General features: G+C 37.7%; 2 protein-coding genes across 3 annotated transcripts in view; both read right to left on the bottom strand.

Annotated features, from left to right (window-relative positions):
- Nucleotides 1-5,871, bottom strand: part of LOC115209351 (protein toll-like) — a 33,105-nt gene extending 27,234 nt beyond the window's left edge. The window contains exon 1 of the mRNA XM_029777719.2: nucleotides 4,883-5,871. The gene's annotated coding sequence lies outside the window, so the exon portion shown is untranslated. The remainder of the gene's footprint in view (nucleotides 1-4,882) is intronic.
- Nucleotides 5,872-10,821: 4,950 nt separating this feature from the next.
- Nucleotides 10,822-25,394, bottom strand: part of LOC115209619 (gem-associated protein 2) — a 35,539-nt gene continuing 20,966 nt past the window's right edge. The window contains exons 6-8 of one of the 2 annotated variants that reach the window (XM_029778070.2): nucleotides 23,658-23,726; nucleotides 21,902-22,012; nucleotides 10,822-11,204 (exon numbers count right to left, since the gene is read on the bottom strand). In XM_029778070.2, coding sequence (XP_029633930.1) covers nucleotides 11,112-11,204; nucleotides 21,902-22,012; nucleotides 23,658-23,726 — 273 coding nt within the window. In that variant the 3' untranslated portion in view covers nucleotides 10,822-11,111. Of the gene's footprint in view, nucleotides 11,206-21,901; nucleotides 22,013-23,657; nucleotides 23,727-25,394 lie in introns of both variants that reach the window. The other variant, XM_036501103.1, reaches the window with a different exon arrangement.

Below are 25,394 nucleotides of genomic sequence, written 5' to 3'. Positions count from 1 at the left end.
GTTAAAAAGTATCTTTCTTTTTTTAAAATTATGAGGCAACAAAGTCAGTGGGGTATTAAACATTTTTCAATAAAAGTTAACATTAACATATTAACGATAACTTCCGTTACATTTTCTAAGAATTAACGGATTAACGAAATTAACTTTTTGGTTAACGGATTAACGATTGATGAAGTTAACTTTTCAATTAACATTGCCCACCTCATCTCCTCACCCATTCCTTTTGATCATTCTAACATATCCATTCTCCTCATTCCAGCATATCTATCCTCTTTTCTCTATCTACTGAATACTACCACTACATTCTTAAAATTTCATTCACGCCACAAGACCCATTTGAATGAACAGCACATGGAACCTATGTGTCCACATTTTCCATTTGTAATGACAAAATATGAACTCCTATCGGAATTTATATACGATGGACAAGATGCATTTCTACCACTTCTACACACCACTTTCCTCAGATACTGGAACTGCAACTATAACATCCTACATATATTTTTATTTTTACTTTTATTCTCTTATTTCCATCCTTTTCCAAAATAACTCCTTATATTGAATTCTACTATGTCCCTCTATTTAACTCTCTCACATTGTCTCTGATGAAGGGATATCCATAATATCCCAGAAACAGCTGTAAGACTAACTTTCTCTCTAAAAATGTCCTGAATATTCCATACAGCCTAGGCTTTGTCATCTCATTTTATTCAACACACACACACATATATAGAAAGAGAAAAGATGAAAAAACAGAGATTTGTTTTACAGGATTTAAGAATATATTAGAGCCATGATAATGAAGATATTATTCAACTCTCAGCTTGATGAGCAATGTGAAATCGGTCCTTACTTCAATTATGTTGAAAGAACAAAACCTTATTTTGTACAAAATTGTATATTTTCATTATCATGGCTCTAATATACTCTTAAATCCTGTAAAACAAATTTTGTGTTTTTTTCTTTTTTTCTCTTTCTATGTATATATCCAGCACGTGTGTTTCCCTACTATAATATTCTCTGCCTTATATATATGTCTGTGCGTGTATGTAATGGTTATGTTTTTAGTTGTACAATAATAGATAAACAATAGGATGGAACATTGGAGTTGTCACCAATTGTAAAGACTGTGTTGTTAAGGTGTTGGTTGCCAGTATGCAAGATGGAAGAAAAACAGTGATCAAAGTTTTTAAAATTTGAAGCTTTGTACTTCCAGTGAAAGAATTTATTAAAGCTGAAAAAGTGTGACACATTGACATTCACATTTATTATATTAGATATGTTTAATCTGGGGGAAACTTTATTTCAATTAAAGTGAATTTTATGTGTGTGTATGTGTGTGTATATATATATATATATATATATATATATGTATTAAAGTTGTACATCATCTCCCTCTTTCTCTCACATACCCACTCTCACTCTCTTATTATTACTCCCACTGCCACCATCAACACTACTACTTTTAATAAAACATCATCAACTCTCCCTAAATTTCTTTGTCTCTCTTTTTCTTTCTCTCTCCCTCTCTATCTGTCTTCGCCACCACCCTCACCGTTTCTATGCCTACTATTATTCTCACCCCATCATGAGTGTCATTGAATAGTGAGAGAAGGGGTCTAAGTGTGACACACTGACATACAAAAATTCATTTTCACATTTATTATATTTTATATATATATATATATTATATATATATATATATATATATATATATTATATATATATATATATATATATATATATATATATATATATATATAACATAAGGGGGATCAGCCATCTGAATGTGGCTAGGGACAGGGCGGGGTAGTGGGGGTGTTACTGATGCATTTAGCCCCAGGCGATCATCAACGTCACCAGAAGGGCTGACACCTGGTGACGTTGATGATCGCCTGGGGCTAAATGCATCAGTAACACCCCCACTACCCCGTCCTGTCCCTAGCCACATTCAGATGGCTGATCCCCCTTATGTTATAGAGCAGTTACTGTTTATATCTCGCTCAGAGATTTATTATTATATATATATATATATATATATATATCAAAACTGAGGGATGGAGCAGGAAGTTACATAACCTAGCTTAATTAAATGAAGGTTACATTGTCACTTGGAATTTCCAAGTTAACTCACCACAGAGAGAGAAGAGGGAAGGAGAAAGGTAGAGAGAGTAGGGGAGAATGAGAGGGGGACAGAGGCACACGCAGATAGACAGAGTTGTTATAGTGTCTTTTAACCCCAGGTCAACCATTACTGAATAGATCAGCAGTCATGATCATCTGAAATTTTCCCCTGTGCATGCAAGGCTGGTTTTAAGACGATGGCAGTATGATTCGGTGGAAATTTACTATCGCAAGCAGGTTGAACCACCACATTCATGTTCTTTCATTCATACACTTCTATCTTGGGTAAAACAATGTCTAATAAACACATTTGTATCAATATAATAGTCAATGCAAATGATTTCTAATATAGACACAACAATTAGGGTGAGTATAGTATACAGTCCCACTGTCACCAAATGTTTCGCTCTGGTTTTCTATGAATTTAATTGACAAATACTAAGTACTATATTAAACACTATATGATTAATATGATGTGGAAAATATTCCAATAGCATTGCCCAAATGATGTTAACACCAACTTTAAAATTCACTCAAGGTTTCATTCCCATGTCACATCTATCCTCTACAACAATCATGCATCACATCACAACACTAGGACAAGACTATTTTACCTCAACTTTAACATCATATCAAGACACATAAGAGAAGCAAAAGGATCTCATAACATTCAAACGGTTCCTAGATGAATTTCTCCAACAAATTCCATATAAAACCACCTACACCCAGATATATCTCTACAAACAATAACTCATTGCTTGAGTGGACTAAGTTGGCCAAAGAATGACAGTTATATGAAACATAAAATGTCTTTTCCAGGTGGTGTTGTTAAGTTAGTCATGGCCTGGACCAATTCTGGCCAAATCTTATCTAAATATCTAAGTCTATATATAAATGCAGATTATACTTAACAGAGAAAAGAGCCATATTAAATAACTCTCAACACTCAGTCATCCACATAAACTACAGAAGTGAAATTTTTAGCACTTGCCCATATGAAAAGAAATATATTTTATCATACCTACATATCAATAACATACCATTTTGACAATAACTACCACTTCTCCAACTTCGGTTCTTCCACCACCAATATCTAGGAACCCGGTAAAGAGTTTGACCAGAACATACACAGATACATGTGCAAAAAAGATAGAGAGGCTATGTGCCTCTGGCCACTGATTCTGACGAGTTGCCTATGTAGCTAAGTGCTTTATAGGTGAGAAACCAATGGTCACTTTCTGACCAGCCATAACAAACAACCTTCTAAATACGTATATTACTACTCTGACTTAGAATGTGCTTCTTTTTCGAATGTGTGGACTACTCACAATACACACACACAGACGAAGGGTGCTGAAAAGTTTCTAACTTTGAGGGTGTCGTGAAAGGCTTGGCTGGAAGCCCAACCTTCCAGTTTCTTTTATATGGCTTAGAAAAACTGAAGGACCCTGAGAAGGGAATATGTTGAATAAAATGATTAACTGATCTTCCTTTGTTTTCTTTTACCCAAAGCCAGGCACTTTTTAGCACCTCCTCGTATATATAATATAAAGGGTAACAAAAGATAGTAAAATACAAGAAGGTTAAGTTTCTGTAGGAGGTTTAGGGTCGTAAAAGTAGACAGACAGACAGACAGACAGATAGATAGATAGATAGACAGATAGATGGATAGGTTACGCTACATATGGCATGTAATCTGGAGTGAGCTTGTTGATGGATGTTTTAGTTTACTTCGTGAGCGCTTTCGTAACAGATTCTTCATCAGACACTTTCTTCTTCTTCTTAACGTTGGCTACTGCTGGTTAATGATCTTGGAAGCAGTCAATGAGTTTCCGAGCGTCTATCTCATTACCACGGTTCAGGTTAGGTGTTATTCTTATTTCTTTATTGCCCACAAGGGGCTAAACATAGAGGAGACAAACAAGGACAGACAAACGGATTAAGTCGATTAGATCGACTCCAGTATGTAATTGGCACTTAATTTATCGACCCCGAAAGGATGAAAGGCAAAGTCGACCTCGGCGGAATTTGAACACAGAACGTAACAACAGACGAAATACCGCTAGGCAGTTCGCCCGGCGTGCTAACGTTTCTGCCAGCTTGGTTATTCTACAAATGAAGTGCGCCTCTGTAATCCTGAAGTTGACGGTATATGTACGTTAGAGCTGGCAGAAACGTTAGCACGTCGGGCGAAATGCTTAGCGGTATTTCGTCTGCTGTTACGTTCTGAGTTCAAATTCCGCCAAGGTCGACTTTACCTTTCATCCTTTCGGGGTCGATAAATTAAGTACCAGTTACGCACTGGGGTCGATGTAATCGACTTAATACCTATGTCTGTCCTCGTTTGTCCCTTCTATGTTTAGCCCCTTGTGGGTAATAAAGAAATAGGTATATGTACGTTAGCATGAGTTTGAGGCGGCGAGCTGGCAGAAACGTTAGCAGGCCAGGCGAAATGCTTAGCAGTATTTCGTCTGTGAAATGTTCTGAGTTCAAATTCCGCCGAGGTCGACTTTGCCTTTTATCCTTTCGGGGGTCGATAAATTACGCAGTTACGCACTGGGGTTGATGTAATCGACTTAATCCGTTTGTCTTCTCTGTGTTTAGCCCCTTGTGGGTAGTAAAGAAATAGGTATATGTACGTTTGCATGTGTGTCTGTGTTTGTGTTCTACGAGGATGTCTGTACATACATATTTATACGCACACAAAACATTATTGAGGGTACAAGTAATTATAATTTGTTTCAAAATTTTTACTCACCATGTATTTTGCTAAAAAAAATATCCAGTGTACTGTAGACTGTTGTATTTAAACATTTTTTCCTGTCACAAAAGTGTGAAATGTTTTGACAAATATATTTGCTTCTCAGATATAGTTACAATAAATATTGGTTATTTTCTTTAATGACATGATTTTCTTTGCTGAAATTAATACATCCCAAAACTTTTTCGGAAAGCGTTACACTGCGATATTTAATAAAATTTGAAAGTACTAGCGTGTTGTTAAATCTAATGAAAACACATTGTAATGTGTATCAGTGTCAGTCACTGACTGGTTCAGGTTTTCACTGACCTATGTTGCCATTCGACAGATATAGGTGGTGTCATTCCCCTATATTGTATACTGTTTCATTGATTTCTTTGAATTAATTTTATCTTCTTACATCCTCTTTATTGTGCGCGTGTAAGTGCGTGTGTGCGCGTGTAAGTGCGTGTGTGCGCGCGCGCACAAGTGCGTAGTGTGCGTGTGGCTGATATATTCTGATATATCATGTTCTAAACAAAACTGAGTACACCCATATGCCCGAAGGACTAAACAATTTGATTTTCGTGTTAGTTGATGTTCTTGTTTTTGACTCATTCATACATGATCTGCTCTGAGCAGGGGAGGAAACTATGATCTTACGCATTCTGTCATGCGTATGGTCGAAAGAAAGAGAAGGAAATTTAGGCGTATTGAAATACCACAACTTCTAAGAAAGTAAAACATTAACACGCATATGAAGGGAGTAATAAAGGTGTATTTTGAGAGTGACAAATTTAATAAAATTGATGCAATTAGGAGTGGCTGTGTCGTAAGTAGCTTGCTTACCAACCACATAGTTCCGGCTTCAGTTCCACTTCATGGCACATAGGGCAGGTGTCTTCTACTATAGCCTCGGGCAGACCAAAGCCTTGTGAGTGGATTTGGTAGACGGAAGCTAAAAGAAGCCCGTCGTATATATGTGTATATATAAGATCGCCTATATGTATATATTTGTGTGTGTTTTCTTCCCCCAACATCGCTTGACAACCGATGTTGGTGTGTTTACGTCCCCGTAACAGCGGTTCGACCTAAGAGACCGATAGAATACACACCTCAGTCTTTCTTAGACTTCGGACTCAAAGCTACTATAGATCACATTACCTATATAAGTGAAGTGGTCGACAACTCCGACATTATCACCTGCAACAGAGACAGGTGAGATGGAATGCTCCAGAAAGCCAATGAAACTTTGGATCTTAGTCTTCACCGAGGAAACTTTAAGACCGAGTGGTTCCACTTCCTCAGTGAAAGGGCAGTACACCTTAAAACACCCAGAAACTCAACAAGAATAACCGCATCATCAGCAAAATTCAGGTCATTAATCCTAGTTGCACCAATGATCACTCCAGAACTCAACGGAGCCACCATCTGGTCAAGAGTCCAGTCCATACAGACTTTGAACAGAGTAGGAATCAAAACACAACCTTGAAAGACCCCAGATCTAACTGGCTAAAAGTCAGACATTGAGCTTCTAATCTGAACTGTGCTTACCATTCCAGTATATAGGGCCACCATCAACCCAGCCTATCTGGGAGCCATACCTCACTGCCCAAGAATCTTCCAAAGGACATCCTTATCCACCGAGTTAAACGTCTTGCGGAAGTCAACATAAGCTGCAAATAGCCCCTGCCAAAAGCCCCTCTAGCACTCAATGCGTACACGCTATTAGCCAGAATCTTGTCAGTAGTTGATCTCTTTGGTGTGAACCCTGACTGCTCCAACTTCTGAGTAACAAGCAAATGATTTCACACTCTGTTTAGAATGACCCAGACATAGAACTTACCAGGCACTAAGGGGTGTGTAACAGCCCAGTAACTGTTACAATGGCGGCAGTCACCTTTACCTCTCCAGATAGGGATAATTATGCTTCTCTTCCTGTCAGGAGATATGATGCCACTGCTCCAAATTGAACAGATGATTCACCATAAGTACAAAACTGCAGCAGGCCCACCTGTCTTGATCATCTTGCCATGGATGTCACAAATGCCAGTTGCCTTCCTGCTCCTCAGCTGATTTACCACCGTACAAACCTCGCCTAAGGATGGCAGATCACAGCTGATTGGCAGATCAGTCACCAGGGCTGACAGCATCACAGCATTCAGAACAGTACTAGGTTGGTCCACCTTATACAACTCTTCAAAGTACAATGCCTAGCGATCCACCACCTTGGGCTCCTCCATTGGGAGCATTCCATCATAGTCTAAGACTCCAGAGTACTGAAGGGGAGGCTCTGCCCACCTAAGCATAATAATTCTTATGTAGACAGTACATGAGTCAGAAGTATGAAGTTGACTATCGACCTCCTCAGAAACTCCTCAAACCTGCTTTTCTTTGTGCTCTGACTACCGCACATCTCAGTCCCCAAAATAAATCATGAGGGACATCCACCTAACCTCGCCCTGCTGCTGCACACCACCAATGCAAGGGTCTCCCAGTAAAGACCACATCTCCTGACCCTTTTTTGAAAGTCGACAACAGCATGTCCTTGTAAGTTTCCAACATCCCCACAGCTTCAGTCAAGGGACCAGCACTACATTAGCTCAGACCCGAACTGCAGCAAATAAGTCTTGCTTACACCATTGTCTTTTGAGTCTGTCGACATCCAGTCTGGGACTGGTTGTCTTCAGCCTCTTAGGCTTCATCTTCATTGATGGTCATATATTCAATCTTCTTTGTATTGAGAAACAAACTTTGGCTAAGGCATTCTTAAGGGATGCTAATTAATCTTGTATGTAACACTGTTGATGAGCTGTGAGAGTAAGATCATAGTCAAGATCAAAGAGATACATGCTCTATTGATGTCTGAATTACTTCTGCTTAATGGTGAAGCCTTTGTCTTGAATGGAAGACTTTGCTTAAGGATGTTGTCCATCTCCCTGAGGGATTCCTGCTGTATGATTTTCACAAAGTTTGATGAGGTTTAGCACATGATGGTGACAGCTTTGATAATTTCATCTGGGATACCATAGTTCAGCAGGATAGGTAACATGGTCTTTCTGTTGACACTAACAAATGCTTTGGAGGAATCCACAAATACAATTGAAAACTTTTTCTGGGAAATCCTGAGCTCTTCTATAATTCTTCTTAGGGCAAAGTTCTAGCAGAAGCTATTTTGGTTCCATCTTATAAAGGAATCAATGTGATTAAGTAGCATAGAATTGTACATTTTTTTAAAGCAAGAGGCTAGGGTTTAATTTCTCAGTAACTCTGAGGCAGATGATCACAGGTTTTTTTAAGAATTAAATGTAGATTTCAAGAACACAGTTGGTTTCTTTCTTCGTTACAGAAGTCCAATATATGTTAGTAGACGAGTGGACTCTTCCAGATGATAACTGAGATAATATCTGGACTTTTTTTTTAAACATTTGAGGGAATGGGTTAATATGGATTGACAGGCTATCTATTGCGTTAGTCAAAAAGTATGTTTGGTTTTTGTTGGTACTAAACTTCAAGTACTAATAAGTAGCTAACTTCAGTTTTACCGCAGTGTACGCACACTCATTTGAGATTTGATACTTCAACGTAGTTTGACACAATCTTGCGACAGGTATTATTTTGTGTGCTTCGGATCACCTGAAAATGGAGAACCAAAATGAATGTTATTGACATCATGTGCTTTTTCTTATTTCAAAAATGGTGAGAAAGTGGCAGAAACTTCCAAGAAGATAAGTGCTGTGTACAGAGAGGATACTGAAATGTGTGCCAGAAGTGGTTCTGACAATTTAGATCAGGAAAGTTTTTGATTCAAGATGCACCTCACTCTGGCCAGCTTTTTAAGATTAACAGCAACAAAATGGAGTTAGACGACATCTATAACAATGTGAAGTGCAAACGATCATGGGAGAACAGCGAAACACCACAGACAACCTTCAAAGCAGAACTTCACTTGAAGAAAGTTATGCTTCCAATGTCAGGGGATTGGAGGGGTATCGACAGTTATGAGCTTCTTCTAATGGGCAGGACCACTGATTCGGATGTGTATGGTGACAAGCTGGACAAATTAAACGCAACAATCCACTAGAAGTGTCCAGTACTTGCTAAAGGCACTGTTTTTCATTATGACAATGCCAGACTGCAGAGGTACTAGTAACACAATAGTGGCATCAGCGACAATTTCACTTGCTTGATGGGTTTTCTCAAGTACAGCATATCACCTGACATTTGAAGGGTGCTTTTTACATGCCACTGGCACAAGTGTCAGTTACAAGACACTGCTATCAGCCATGACTGCGATTTCACTTAGAACTGCATATCACCAAAGGTCTCAGTCACTTGTCATTGCCTCCATGAAGATCATGTTACATTGATCCAACATTCGAAGATCATGCTACACTGCCTTGTCCCATGTCTTTCTGAGTCTACCTCTTCCACAGTTTCCCTCCACAATTAGAGATTGGCACTTCTCACAGCTGTTCCCATCCATACGCATGACCATACCAGTGCAGTCGTCTTTCTTGCACACAACATCTGATGCCTCTTATGCCCACCTTTTTTCTCAAGATGCTTACACTCTACCATACATGCACACTGACATTACACATCCAGTGAAGCATACTGGCTTCATTTCTTTCAAGCCTTCGCATGTCCTCGGCGGTCACAGCCCATGTTTCACTGCTGTGTAGTATGGGTGTTTGTACACAGGCATCGTACAATCTGCCTTTCACTCTGAGAGAGAGCCCTTTTGTTACCAACAGAGTTAGGAGCTTTCTGAACTATACCCAGCCTATTCTTATTCTAGCAGCTATATTCTCAGAGCTTCCACCTCTGTTACAAATTTGGTCCCCAAGGAAGCAGAAGCTATCAACTACTTCTAGTTTTCCCCACTGATATTTGATGGAGTCTATTTTCTGTACATTTTGGTGTTAATTGTACCTGTGCATCTCTCATACACAAAAACTATTTTTCCTGTTAACTTTCCTCTGATATTGAGGTACCTCTTATGTGTCCATAGCTTACACCAGGTACATTTTATCGAGTTACTACCTATACCTTTTCTACAGATCGAGCAAGGCCATCAGGGTCATCTACTTGAAGGGATTTATAATTTGCCTGTTCTGCCTACTAAGACTTTGGCTTTTGCTAGATTAACTCTAAGGCCCTTCAATTCCAGACCTTGCTTCCATGCCTGAAATTTTTTTTTCTAGTACTGGTAGTGATTCAGCTATAAGAACAAGGTCACCAGCATACAGGAGCTCCCAAGGGCAGCCTGTCTTAAATTCCTCTGTTATTGTCTGGAGGACTATGATGAACAGGAGGGGACTAAGGACTGATCCTTGGTGGACCCCTACTTGTACCTTGAATTCATCAATATACTTGTTGCTAACCTTCACCTTACTGACAGCATCCCTGTATATGGCTTGTACAACTCTCACCAACTACTCATCTATCCCTAGCTTCTGCATTGACCATCAGATAATGGAGTGGAGGTCTCTGTCAAAGGCTCTCTGCACGTCAACCAAAGCCAGGGGTTTATTTTTGGCTAGATATTTCTCCTGCAGCTGCCTAACCAAGAATATAGCATCAGTCATGCTCCTGCCAGGCACAAATCCAAACTGCATGTCATCTGCACTAACTCTCTTCCTAATTAATTGAGCTATGGCCCTTCCTCTGACTTTCATCACCTGGTCCAGCAATATGATGTCTCTGTAATTATTCCTGTCTAAAGCGTCACCTTTGCCTTTGTAGCAGTTGACTATAACGCTGCTACACCAATCATTGGCTATGACTCCTTCATGGACAACCTGGTTTAACTATATAGGTGACTAGGCTATATCCAACTCCACCAGATATTTTATATTCTTAGATAAAGAAAAAGATGATCTGGTCATGGGTGAATTGGCTTTGATCATAAGTTTGATCAAACTAAGTATCAACAACAATAATAAAGACAACAATAAAAGAGAAAACTTTTGTTTATCAAATAATGAATGAAAAAAAAAACAGAATGGAAGTCTCTTTGAAATGTACTTGCAAAAATCATAGACAGCCTGTAGAAACACTGAGTTATGCTGTAAGTTGATAAACAAGGTGATTGGTTTGTTATATACAGTCCAATATTTCTTCTAAATAAGCTGAGCCAGCAAAAGTCTAATTAGAGTAAATTAACTTTCAAATCATAAGTTAAATCATTAGCTGCTGTTAAGATATCTTTGCAGTCTTTTCTGTGAATGAAATCTCTCTTGTTTTAACAGCTGATAAGATCTTTCTGTTCAAAATATTGGCACACAAGGCAGATAATGAGGTTCAATGGAGTGAGATGAGGATCTGTAGAGCTGTTCTGTAAAAGGAAAATAGATATTGTAATGTTTTAAAATTTCTGATGTAGATTTTAAAAAAACACATCTTCTTTTATTTGAAAACAACAAAATATTATATCAAAATCATAATCAGTATTTTTTTTGCTAATACTCTTGAGAAAGGCATGTAAGTCTTAATTTTCCATTCCCATTCCTTTGAAATATAAGCCTTCTTCTGCCATACCAAAAAGAAATTAATATATATTTTTTTTTCTATTCTTCTCATTTTCTCATCTGTTCATGAGCAACTTTGTCATTACAAATTGACTAAAATAAGCATTTGGCCATCATCATCATCATCATCATCATCATCATTTAACGTCCGCTTTCCATGCTAGCATGGGTTGGACGGTTCAACTGGGGTCTGGGAAGCCCGAAGGCTGCACCAGGCCAGTCAGATCTGGCAGTGTTTCTGCAGCTGGATGCCCTTCCTAACGCCAACCACTCCGAGAGTGTAGTGGGTGATTTTATGTGCCACCGACACAGGTGCCAGACGAGGCTGGCGAACGACCACGCTTGGATGGTGTTTTTTATGTGCCACCGACACAGGTGCCAGACAAGGCTGGCAGACGGCCACGCTCGGATGGTGTTTGTATGTGTCACCGACACAGGTGCCAGATGAGGCTGGCGAACGGCCACGATCGAATGGTGTTTGTTACGTGCCCACAGCACGGAGGCCAGTCGATGCGGTACTGGCTACGGCCACGTTCGGATGGTTTTCTTGTGTGCCACCGGCACTGGTACCACAGAGATACAAATTCCATTGATGTTCATCTATTTTGATTTTCACTTGCCTCAACAGGTCTTCACAAGTGTCACAAGAAGGAAGGTATGCACAGGTGGACTGACTACGTCCCAGGTAGGGGCCACGGGTTATGGCCTGACTAGTCTTGCCAGGTCTTCGGATGGTGTTTTTATGTGCCACATGAGGCTGGCGAACGGCCATGATCGGATGGTGTTTGTTACGTGCCCACAGCACGGAGGCCAGTCGATGCGGTACTGGCTACGGCCATGTTCAGATGGTTTTCTTGTGTGCCACCGGCACTGGTACCACAAAGATATAAATTCCATTGATGTTCATCTATTTTGATTTGTTTTGATATGATTTGATTTGATTTGATTTTCACTTGCCTTAACAGGTCTTCACAAGTGTCACAAGAAGGAAGGTATGCACAGGTGGACTGACTACGTCCCAGGTAGGGGCCACGAGTTATGGCCTGACTAATCTTGCCGGGTCTTCGGATGGTGTTTTTATGTGCCACCGACACAGGTGCCAGATGAGGCTGGCGAACGGCCACGATCGGATGGTGTTTGTTATGTGCCCACAACACGGAGGCCAGTCGATGCGGTACTGGCTACAGCCAGGTTCGGACGGTTTTCTTGTGTGCCACCGGCACTGGTACCACAAAGATACAAATTCCATTGATGTTCATCTATTTTGATTTGTTTTGATTTTCACTTGCCTCAACAGGTCTTCACAAGTGTCGCAAGAAGGAAGGTATGCACAGGTGGACTGACTACGTCCCAGGTAGGGGCCACAGGTTATGACCTGACTAGTCTTGCCGGGTCTTCGGATGGTGTTTTTATGTGTCACCGACACAGGTGCCAGACGAGGCTGGCGAACGGCCACGATCGGATGGTGTTTGTTACGTGCCAACAGCACGGAGGCCAGTCGATGCGGTACTGGCTACGGCCACGTCCGGATGGTTTTCTTGTGTGCCACCGGCACTGGTACCACAAAGATACAAATTCCCTGATGTTCATCTACTTTGATTTGTTTTGATTTGATTTTCACTTGCCTCTAGATTTATATATATATATATATATATATTTATATAGCATATATTATATATATATATATATATTTATATAGCATATATATATATATTTATATAGCATATATATATATATATATATATATATATATATAGTTATATAGCATATATATATATATATGTATATATATATATATATATAGTATATATGTATATATATTTATATATGTATATACTATATAAATATATATATATATATATATATTTATATATATAGTATATATGTATATATATTTATATATGTATATACTATATAATAATATATATATATATATATATATATATATATTTATATAGTATATATATATATATATTTATATATGTATATATTATATCTATTATATATATATATATATATATATATATATATATATTTTATATAGTATATATATATATATGTATATATATATGTATATATATTATATATGTATATATATATATATATGTATCTATATTTATATATGTATATATATATTTATATATTTATATGTATATATATATATATTTATATATGTATATATATATATATATTTATATATGTATATATATATATATATATATATTTATATATGTATATATATATTTATATATATATATTTATATATGTATAAATATATATGTATATATTTATATATGTATATATATTTATATATGTATAAATATATATGTATATATATTATATATGTAATAAATATATATGTATATATTTTATATATGTATAAATAATATGTATATATATTTATATATGTATAAATATATGTATATATATTTATATATGTATAAATATATATATTTATATATGTATATATATAATATATATATATATATATATATATATATATATATATATATATATATATATATATATATATATATGTATATAATTTTATATATGTATAAATATATATTTATATATGTATATATATTATATATATGGCCTCATTTGATGTGATAGACTTCAAATGACACAATTATACACAACTCTGTCTATTATGCTACTAATAATACACATACTACACCAACACAGTTTTACAGTAAATGAATTGAATGAGATTAAATTACAAGTCAAAAGCAATTTTCAAAAGATTGAAAATGCAGGTCAAAAATACAGGTGAAATCAAAAGTCGTAGACACATACAAAGCTTTAATCCTGCTACTCATAACACAAACTGTAGATCTTTTCGGTTTGAACGGCAGTTTTTTCTAGCGGTGTCATATGAAATTGTCATCCATAATTATGACCCTAGTATCAATCTATTGCATTTCAATCTGTTTTAGGTTTAGGGGTGGGGGAAGGGTATCATTTGTTCTTCACAAATGTAAATAAACCCAATCTGTTTCTTACCCTTTAGTATTTAAACCGGCCCTATCCGGCCAAAATATTTAATCTGTTTTATGTTCAAACTGACCAGATCCAGGCTCTCACACCTACCCTACAATGTTATTCTACATTAAGTAATAACACCATCAAGATCTTGAAGATATGAGATAATGCATGATTAATTCAAATCAATGGGAATCTATAAGCATTATGTTTGATAGAATAATCAGAACACTAAAGGTTTAAACAAGGACATATTCATACGGCACAGAATGTTTTTTTTACCTCAATAGACGTCACTGATTGGTTGAAATTGCAGAATTGGAGAAAAAAAGTAACAAATATCTTACAAACTATAGAATTTTCTCAATAAAGCCCAGAGAAAAAGATGTTTTATAACACATTCTACCAGTATAAACGAAGTTTAAAAGTGTTTAGTTACTCCCTTTTTCTTTTTTACTCTTTTACTTGTTTCAGTCATTTGACTGACTGCGGCATGCTGGAGCGCCGCCTTTAGTCGAGCAACTCGACCCCGGGACTTATTCTTTGTAAGCCCAGTACTTATTCTATCGGTCTCTTTTGCCAAACCGCTAAGTAACGGGGACATAAACCACCAGCATCGGTTGTCAAGCAATGCTAGGGGGACAAACACAGACACACATACACACTATATATATATATATACATATATGACGGGCTTCTTTCAGTTTCCGCCTACCAAATCCACTCACAAGGCTTTGGTCGGCCCGAGGCTATAGTAGAAGACACTTGCCCAAGGTGTCACCTAGAAATTATGTTAAAACTGCTGTTCAAACCGAACAATCCGAATTCAGTATAACTCATAATTATAGTAATCATCTCCTCACAATTCAAATTCAACTAGACACATAGTCACAACAGAATAGACATGATTTAACATCCAACTTCCCTAGGTTGGGTAAAGGACTTCATGAGCATGGTTTCCTCTGCTGAACACCTTTGTCGATGCCATCCAACTTGCAGGGGGTACCAGGTATTTTTTTTATTAACCCAGCACTAGTTGGGTGGCCAAGTATCCTGCAAGACAGTGAAAATGTAACCCCTACTCTGTGGGTTGTATAATTGATATAAAGTTTCTTTTCTCTTGCTCTTTCTTCTCTTTTTTACTTGTTTCAGTCATTTGACTGCGGCCATGCTGGAGCACCGCCTTTAATCGAACAACTCGACCCCGGGACTTATTCTTTGTAAGCCCAGTACTTATTCTATCTGTCTCTTTTGCGAACCGCTAAGTAACGGGGAAATAACACACCAGCATCAGTTGTCAAGCAATGCCAGGGGGAAAACACAGACACACAAACATACACGCACACACACATACACACATATATATTATATATATATTATATATATATATATATAACATTTGCTGCTAACCCTTAATGTTCGAATCTATTCACTAATTCTGCTTGTTCTTAAAATATAACCCTTTAATTTGTTTATCCCCTCGGTACCAAAGTTAATTTGTTCTTACTACTCTGTTCATTTCTTCAAACCCCGATTGTTTTAAGTCTACTGTCCCCAATCAAAATCTTCGCAGCCCGCCATTCGTTTGTTTTAAATCTACTGTCCCCAATCAAAATCTTCGCAGCCCGCCATTCGTTCGCGGTTCGCCCGCCCTCCCACCCCCACCACCCATACCGGAGAACACTCTGTTTACACCATCCTCACCGGATATCCCCTCTACTACCGCCACCACTACGTGTGTCTGTTCCTCCTACCACTCCTCCTCAATATACTTCTCACTATGTATTTTACCCCCTGCCTCTCCCCCCCCCCTGGACAGAAGCAGCTAGCGCTGCAGCTCATCAAACGTCCCACTTAACCTGTTATCTTATGTTCCTCCTGTTTTGAAATGTGTCCTACTGCCTCAACCGGCTATCTCCTTCCAGCCCCCCCCCCACTCGTGATATCCTATGTTTTACTTCCTACTTTTCATTCTGTCTAGAACCTGCCACCAACCCTACCTGTCATCGTTTCTCTTTACCCCAAACCTTCCCCACTGGTGCTCCCCTATATTACATGCACCCCCCCACCACTCTCTCTCCCTCTCTCCTCTCTGCCGGAACCCCCCCCTGCCGCAATGCAACGAAAAAAGGCAATAACCGATCGTGGCCGATGCCAGACCCCTCTGGCACCTGTGCAGGTGGCACGTAAAAAGCACCCACTACACTCGCGGAGTGGTTGGCGTTAGGAAGGGCATCCAGCTGTAGAAAAACTGCCAGATCAGACTGGAGCCTGGGGCAGTCCATGCTCCCCAGACCCCGGTCAAACCGTCCAACCCGTGCTAGCGCGGAAAACGACGTAAACGATGATGATGATGATGATGATGATGTATATATATATATATATATATATTTTATTATATATGTATATATATTTATATATATATATATATATATATATATATATGTATATATATTTATATATGTATATATATATATATTTTTTATATATATATATATTATATATGTATATATATATATATATTCATATTGTATATATATATATAGCTGTAATATATATATATATATATTTATATATGTATATATATATATATATAATATATATATTTATATATATATGTATATAAATATATATATATATATATAGTATAGGTATTATATATATTATTCTATAATATATATATATATATTATATATATATATATATATATATATGATATGTATAATATATATGTATATATTTATATAGATTATATATATATTTATATATATATATATATATATATATATATATATATATATATATTATCGCTCTAATTGCTGAGTCACTATCAGAACTGGAGGAGAAGTTCCAGGTGTGGAAGGAGGGTTTAGAATCGGGGGCCTTAGAGTCAACCTAGCTAAAACCAAAGTACTAATAAGTAGAAAGGTAGACAATCCACAATATCCTCGGGAAGATGGCCTTGCTCGATCTGTAGAAAAGGTGTAGGTAGAAACTCTATAAGATGTACCAAGTGTAAGCTATGGACACATAAGAGGTGCAGCAATGTCAAAGGTAGGCTAACTGGGAAGATAGTTTTTGTATGTGGCAGATGCTCGGGAGTATTGACCTCCGAAAATCTGCAGAAAACAACTTCCGTCACTTTCCGGGGGAAAAAACTAGAAGTAGTTGATAGCTTCCGCTATCTAGTGACCAAGTCAGTAGTGTGGGGTGGGTGCGCTGAAAGTGTACTGCTAGAATAAGATAGCCTGCAAAGTTTAGGGAGCTCTTACCTCCTCTGCTGGTGACTAAAGGCCTCTCGCTCAGAGTAAAAGCAGACTGTATGATGCATGTGTACGAACAGCTATGCTACATGGCAGTGAAACATGGGCCGTGACTGCTGAGGACAATGCGTAAGCTCGTGAGGAATGAAGCCAGTATGCTCCGATGGATGTGTAATGTCAGTGTACTTACTCGACAGAGCGTTAGTACCTTGAGAGAAATGTTGTACCTAAGAAGCATCAGTTGTGGTGTGCAAGAGAGACGATTGCGCTGGTCTGGTCATGTGGCGAGAATGGATGAAGATAGGTGTGTGAGAAAGTGCCAAGCCCTAGCAGTTGAGGGAACCCGTGGAAGAGGTAGACCCAGGAAAACCTGGGACGAGGTGGTGAAGCACGACCTTCGGACGTTAGGTCTCACCATGGAAATGACTAGAGACCAAGACCTATGGAAGTATGCTGTGCGTGAGAAGACCCGGCAAGGCTAGTGAAGCCATAACCCGTGGCCCCTACCTGGGACGTAGTCAGTCCACCTGTGCATACCTTCCTTCTTGTGACACTTGTGAAGACCTGTTGAGGCAAGTGAAAATCAAATCAAATCAAATCAAATCAAATCAAATCAAACCAAAATAGATGAACATCAATGGAACTTGCATCCCGGTGGCACACAAGAAAACCATCCGAACATGACCGTAGCCAGCACCGCATCGACTGGCCTCCGTGCTGAGGGCACGTAACAAACACCATCCGAGCGTGGCCGCTCGCCAGCCTCGTCCGGCACCTGTGTCGGTGACACATAAGAAAACACCATCCGAGCGTGGCCGTCTGCCAGCCTCGTCTGGCATCTGTGTCGGTGGCACATAAAAAACACCATCCGAGCGTGGCCGTCTGCCAGCCTCGTCTGGCACCTGTGTCGGTGGCACATAAAAAACACCATCCGAGTGTGGCTGTCTGCCAGCCTCGTCTGGCACCTGTGTTGGTGGCACATAAAATCACCCACTACACTCTCGGAGTGGTTGGCGTTAGGAAGGGCATCCAGCTGTAGAAACACTGCCAGATCTGATTGGCCTGGTGCAGCCTTCAGGCTTCCCAGACCCCAGTTGAACCGTCCAACCCATGCTAGCATGGAAAGCGGACGCTATACTAAGCTCAATTCATTTGACTATAATGTTACCTCCTAAAATATCTGGTTTTGTGATTACTAAAAAAGAAATCAATATCTAAAAGAATCTTTTTTTAAATTAGCTAATAACAAGCAATTTTACCTCATCTATTAGTGTAGATTAATTTTTTTTTTTATTAGTCACTGTCATTGAGTAACCACTTTCCTAGTCAGCCTTGATCATAGCAAGTAGACAGTCACTAAAGCACAAATTCAATACTTTAGATATGCATGTCTCAGTCTAATAAAGGATTATACTGGTTATTCCAACATGAAAAAGTTTAACATGTGGAGTAGAGTATGGTAACTTAGATATGTTGCATTTTCTCCACTGCCCTGTTTCTTTTTATATGTATGTGGTTATCTGGTTATTTTTGTTGTTTAGCCTCCAAGTCAGTCTTGATTGAGTAGACCTGTACTCAAAGGCAGTCCAGTTGTTTCAGATGGAGTGTAGCTATGACTACATTATCCAATATGTCTTTCCATTTTCAAGATGATAGGATGTGATTTTGCATGGAACTTGAACACTATTTCTAGCAGGCCTAATAATTGCATAAAGGTTTCTTCTTGTGGTGGCTACAACAGAGGCAGTCAAGATGGACTTCATAGGACAACAATAGTAGCTATACCTCAGCACTTATTTCAAGTAGAGTACATTTCAAACTATATGCTGCCATCTTAAAGAGGGAAAAATTTATTGGAGTAAAAGACTTTACAACTATATTCTCTTACTACAATTAACAAGCTCAACTAAGAAATATATGCTTCATATCAATAAAGCAAGATGCAGTAAGGTAAAAACTTTTATTTTAAATTACACACACAGTGAGGAGAAAAGTAGCATTATCTTAATCATTTAATGCATAAAGTATAATTTTCATTTTACTTTAAATCACAACTAGTAGGATCAGTGGAAATCATTGGTTTTATGAAATTCCATATTTCTGTTTTGATGCACAAATTTATAGATCATCATTACAGTTTCATTTTGTTAAATATCTTTAATTATATTCCACAGTTAAGGTCGTTTAAAGCTTAACACTCAAACTTATTTCCTTACATTAAAGACTTTTATTATTATGTCAACATTTTCATTCTAAGTGTTGTTTAAAAGTGTAACTCTCAAACACATGAATGTCATGACAAGTGAAATAATATCATAGATTAATTTACAACCAATAAAATATTCTATATTGCTTAATTTTCTGACTGTCCAGTTTTGGGACACTATGTAGTAATGTGTAAATGACCAATTCCAGTTAAGAAAGACATGAGAGGAAAGCTTGGTTTAAATTTAAATTAATTACATATAGAATAGAGGGGAATGAGTATGATCTTTAGCGGTACGCTAAAGATCACATGCTTCAGTCTTATTAGAACTAATTGATGAAGCACAGTCTAGCTATATTGTTAGATCATTTAATGACTAGAGTAGATATGTCCATGAATGAACACTGAGTGGCATGAAAGAATGACAGGTGAAAAATACTCAGAAAGTCTGTTGCATGAAAAACTAATAGTAAAGCAGGTGCTAACATCCTAAATATAGTGAGCCAAAAAGTTGTAATACATTAAAATCACACCAACAGTGATGAGAACAAACATCATTATCTTAATGATTATAGTCAAGCAAGCATAATTAGGTTCCTTGCTCAGACAGATAATGGCTGTAGATTCAACTTATGCTTGATGGGGTAAGGATTTACAACAGGAGTGTTCACATTCTGGCCCTGTTTCCACTATTAGTTTCATAATCACCACCCAGTGGAGGAAATAAGAGAGACTTATAACCACATAATCAATAACCGGATCTTTTCGGTTTGAACGGTAGTTTTTTCTTGCGGTGTCATATGAAATTATCACCCATAATTATGACCCTAGTATCGATCTATTGCATTTCAATCTGTTTTAGGGTTAGGGTGGTGGGAAGGGTATCTTTTTTTTTCTTCACAAATGTAAATAAACCCAATCTGTTTCTTAAATGAGGGACATATTCATACAGCACAGAATGTTTTTTTACCTCAGTAGATATCAGTGATTGGTTGAAATTGCAGAAATTGAAGAAAAAAAACAACAAATATCTTACAAACTATAGAATTTTCTCAATAAAGTCAAGAGAAAAAGATGTTTTATAAACACATTCTACCAGTATACGAAGTTTAAAATTTTTTAGTTACCTAGAAATTATGTTAAAAACTGCCGTTCAAACCGAAAAGATCCCAATAACCTAGTACATTCATCTCACAATCATTGTACCACTTAAAATAAACTAATATTTTATTTTCATTGTCACTCCCTCACCCTACTACACTTTGAATTCAAATCTCATCAGAGATAATATCGCACTTTATTATCCACAATCTAAAGATAGTTGGTACCTGTGGTGTCACTGATGGTATAGTTGTGTTCCATAAAATACACACAACTTAAACAGGGAAAATCCATGTCACTGATGTCAACATAAAGAATCGCATATAATACATGTATACTGACACACAATGGCTAAAGAATTAACAATTAATCCAAACAAAATAATACAAAAACAAGCACCACATAGACACACATCAGGACTCACACTTTCTAGATAGACACAAGAGAAAAGTAGAGGTTTTGTGCACATCATTGAATGAGAAAGAGAATTTGGAAATAAATGAGAGGGCAAGGGAACAAAGAGACTGGATTACCAAATATTAGAATAAAGTAGAATAAAATAGATGCATAAAATACTTATCAATTATTTAAATTATTTCTGATAAATACACACAGTACAAATTAATCGAAAACCATTTCAAACATGTCCTAGTTTGTATTTGACTTAAATAGTGTATAGTATTTATTTTTCTTTGTAGGCGGAGGTATGAGGAGTACATGTCCTCCAAAAAAAGTGGCCAATAAGAAATGAAACATATCAAGATAACATCTCTTGTTTTCCCCTGGGATTGGCGGTTAATAAAATGTATTCACATTTGTTAGCTTTCTACAATGTAAACATTATAAACTGGTCTAACTACATTACAATTTTCTTAATTATAATAGCAATCCTAGTAATGTACTTTGTGAAAACCCAAAATTGGGAAGTAATATTATCAGATTAACATACCATCAATGACCGTAGTCGAGCACAAATCCTTGCCAAATTCCTTATGGCAGAACAAGCTTCTGGAGTAAGAGGTTTCTGTAGACAGGTTAATAATGCAAAAATCCACTTACCCTGCAATAGAAACAAATATGTCATAAAATAAATTTAAAAAGTAAGCATTAAGTATAAAAAAACACTATCATCATCACTTAGTGTCTATATTCCATACTGGCATGAGTTAGATAATTTGATAGGATCCAACAAGCCAAAGGACTCTATGGCTTCTACAGTTGGGTGCCCTTCCTAATGCTAACCATTTACAGAGTGTACTGAGTGCTTTTTTATGTCACTATTATGGTCATCAAGTAATCAAAAACAAGACCTCTTGGCTGAGGAGGGCGTGATATTGCAGGTGACTTATGCCAAATGTTGATAGGAAAGGGTCTCTTGTTGAAGGTGACTCACAAAGGGGATGACAGGGAACCAAGACTCCTGGCAGTTTGCTGTACTTGAAAAGACATGTCAAGTTAAGTAAAAGCATGGCTGCCCTTGCATACAGGCTTGTCCCCTACAACCCAAGCCAGCTGAGCAACCCCAATCTTGTAAGCACATAGGTGCTGGTGTCACATAAAAAGCACCCATGCCAGTACTGCATAAAAGCACCTAGTACACTTTGTAAAGTGGTTTGTATTAGGAACAGCATTCAGCAGTAGAAACCATGCCAAAACAGACAGGGAGCCTGAACAACCCTTCAGCTGGTCAGCTCTTGTCAAACTGTCCAACCCATACCAGCATGGAAAACAGATGTTAAATGATGGTGATGGTGATGATGTGCGAACATGCTTTCATTAACCCTTTAGCATTTAAACCAGTCATATACAGTCCAAAATATTTCATCTGTTCCATGTTTAAACTGGCCCCATCTGGCCTTTCACCTACCTGACAATGTCCTTCAAAACATAAATAATTACATCAGTGAAATCTCAAAGCTACAAGATAATGCATGATTAATTCAATGTGAATAAATATATGTTGCATTTAACAGAGTAATCTGAATGCTACAGACTTAAGACAGTGCACTAGCACTAGCATCATCATCATTTCATAAGTATTATTTAACATCCATTTTCCATGCTGGCATGGGTTGGACAGTTTGACAGGAGCTGGTTAGATTCCATGTCTGTTTTGGCATGATTTCTACAGCTGGATGACCTTCCTAACACCAACCACCTTACATAGTGTACTGGATGCTTTTATGTAGCACCGGCACAGGCACATTTACATGGCACCAGCACCCATGAGCTGAAGAGGGATGTAGGGTACATGCCTGTATGCAAGGATAACATGTATACAAACAATAGTCTCACGTATATGAAAAACTCATTCTCTCATTTCTCATTTACTTGTTTCAGTCATCTGACTGCGGCCATGCTGGAGCACCGCCTTTTAATCGAGCAACTCGACCCCGGGACTTATTCTTTTGTAAGCCCAGTACTTAATTTTATCGGTCTCTTTTGCCGATCCGCTAAGTAACGAGGGCATAAACACACCAGCATCGGTTGTCAAGCAATGCTAGGGGGACAAACACAGACACACAAACACACACATGCATATATATATTGGTCGGCCTGAGGCTATAGTAGAAGGCACTTGCCCAAGGTGCCACGCTGTGGGACTGAACCCGGAACCATGTGGTTGGTAAACAAGCTACTTACCACACAGCCACTCCTGCACCTAAAAGTGTCCAACTAGATAATAATGAACTATTAATATTTACCTGGTGGTGTGTGAATCCAATGCTTTCAAAGCAGTTCATATGGTAATTCAAAAGTTGTTCAATACAGTGCTGAAAAAGAGTAGAATGAATGTCTTAGAGACATTTTAGAGATATACCAAAATATATCTGGAACATTTACATCATGAGATTACACAGTACAAAAGTTATGAAGCTAATGTGATGCAGTGACCACTCCTACAAGCATTGCATTAAAGTACATGAACCTGGTTGTCTCAGTTTGCTACACTGAAAACAGGTTCTACACATGGTTGTTGTTAAAGATGGGTGGGTTCTACCAGGTTGACTTGTACTACACTATATAAAGGAAGTGCCTTCAAAATGTGCTCCTATAGTACAATAGATAGTAAGCAAAATTCCCTCTAAATTTTTGTAGTCAATCCCAATTTTAGAATAGACTCACAGAATCCTTCCATGTCATAAAAGACAACTAAAAGGCTTGACAACAGGAAGGACATCCAACCTTAAAACATTGCCTTAGGAAACTGTCCAACCTATGTCAATAGGGAAAAGCAAATGTAAAAGAATGATGATTATATGTACATTTTTTCCCAATTAGCAAAAGTACATACTAAGGATTATCAATTATTACATTATTTTAGACAACTAGCCTTTTCATTTGATGAAACTGTTAATCCCAACACATTTTCTCTCTCTCTCTCTCTTTCTCCATTTTTTACTTCTCATCCCTTTCTATTGAAGTGCATAGGTTCAAAACATCAAAGACTTTTCCACTCATCCTGAACTACCAACTAATACACCTGCTTGTTGTTCCTTCACCTGTCTTTGTCTTTTGTTTTCTGTACATTTGAACCATATATATACACTAGCAGCATAGCCCGGCATTGCCCGGGTATGTAAGAGCCCCTGGAGCAGACATGATGCTCGCTGTGAATTTTAAAAAAATTCCTGCCAATTTGTGAAAGATATTGTCGAAAATATGTCATCTTGAATTTGAACGCGATTTCCCAAAATGGCATGATTTTATCGATTTTTTCTGATGGTAAAGTATTGCATGGAAAACTAACGTCAGAATTAAGTTTCTTAGGGTAACATTAAGCTTCACCATGAGTTTGGTGAAAATCGATTGCAAGTTGCGAAAACTACAACAGAAAATGTGTTGCAAATAAAAAGCTTAGATTCTCGACCCCATGTCGAATTTATCACTTTTTCTCAGAACTGGGGGAACTTTTTCAAAATTTTCGCTGCGTTAGTTTTGAATTATGACATTGGGCTATGTGTGAGTTAAGTTTCATCAGAATCGGTTGAAAGCCGTGGTCAGGGTGAGGGTACAACCTGACAGACACACAGACAAACAAACTGGCGTTTATATAGAGAGAGATATCTTATATATAAATGACAATTTTTGTCTGTCTGCCTGTTACCATCTTGCTGCTTATAGCAGCAAACTAATCTTCACGGAACTTTGCATACATGTTAAACTAAGACCCAGTTCAATTATAGGCTAATTAGAACCTATTCTCAAAATACAAATAACAATCCCACCCCACCTCACCCCCACATCATTCTCTAATTTCCCCTTGCCCTCATAAATATTCACCTTTATTTACCCTCACAACCACCAATATATTACCTATAACTCCTTATTTCTTATTTTCTATCTATTTTTATATTTCCTTACCTTTTATACCCTAAAAATTCTCTTAATTCACTTTCCTCCACACCCATACACTACCCCTTTGAAAACTTACAAGTACA

The sequence above is a fragment of the Octopus sinensis genome, linkage group LG3 (genome assembly GCF_006345805.1).
Source record: "Octopus sinensis linkage group LG3, ASM634580v1, whole genome shotgun sequence".
Lineage (NCBI taxonomy): Eukaryota > Metazoa > Mollusca > Cephalopoda > Octopoda > Octopodidae > Octopus > Octopus sinensis.
This window is presented reverse-complemented; position numbering and strand designations above follow the sequence as displayed.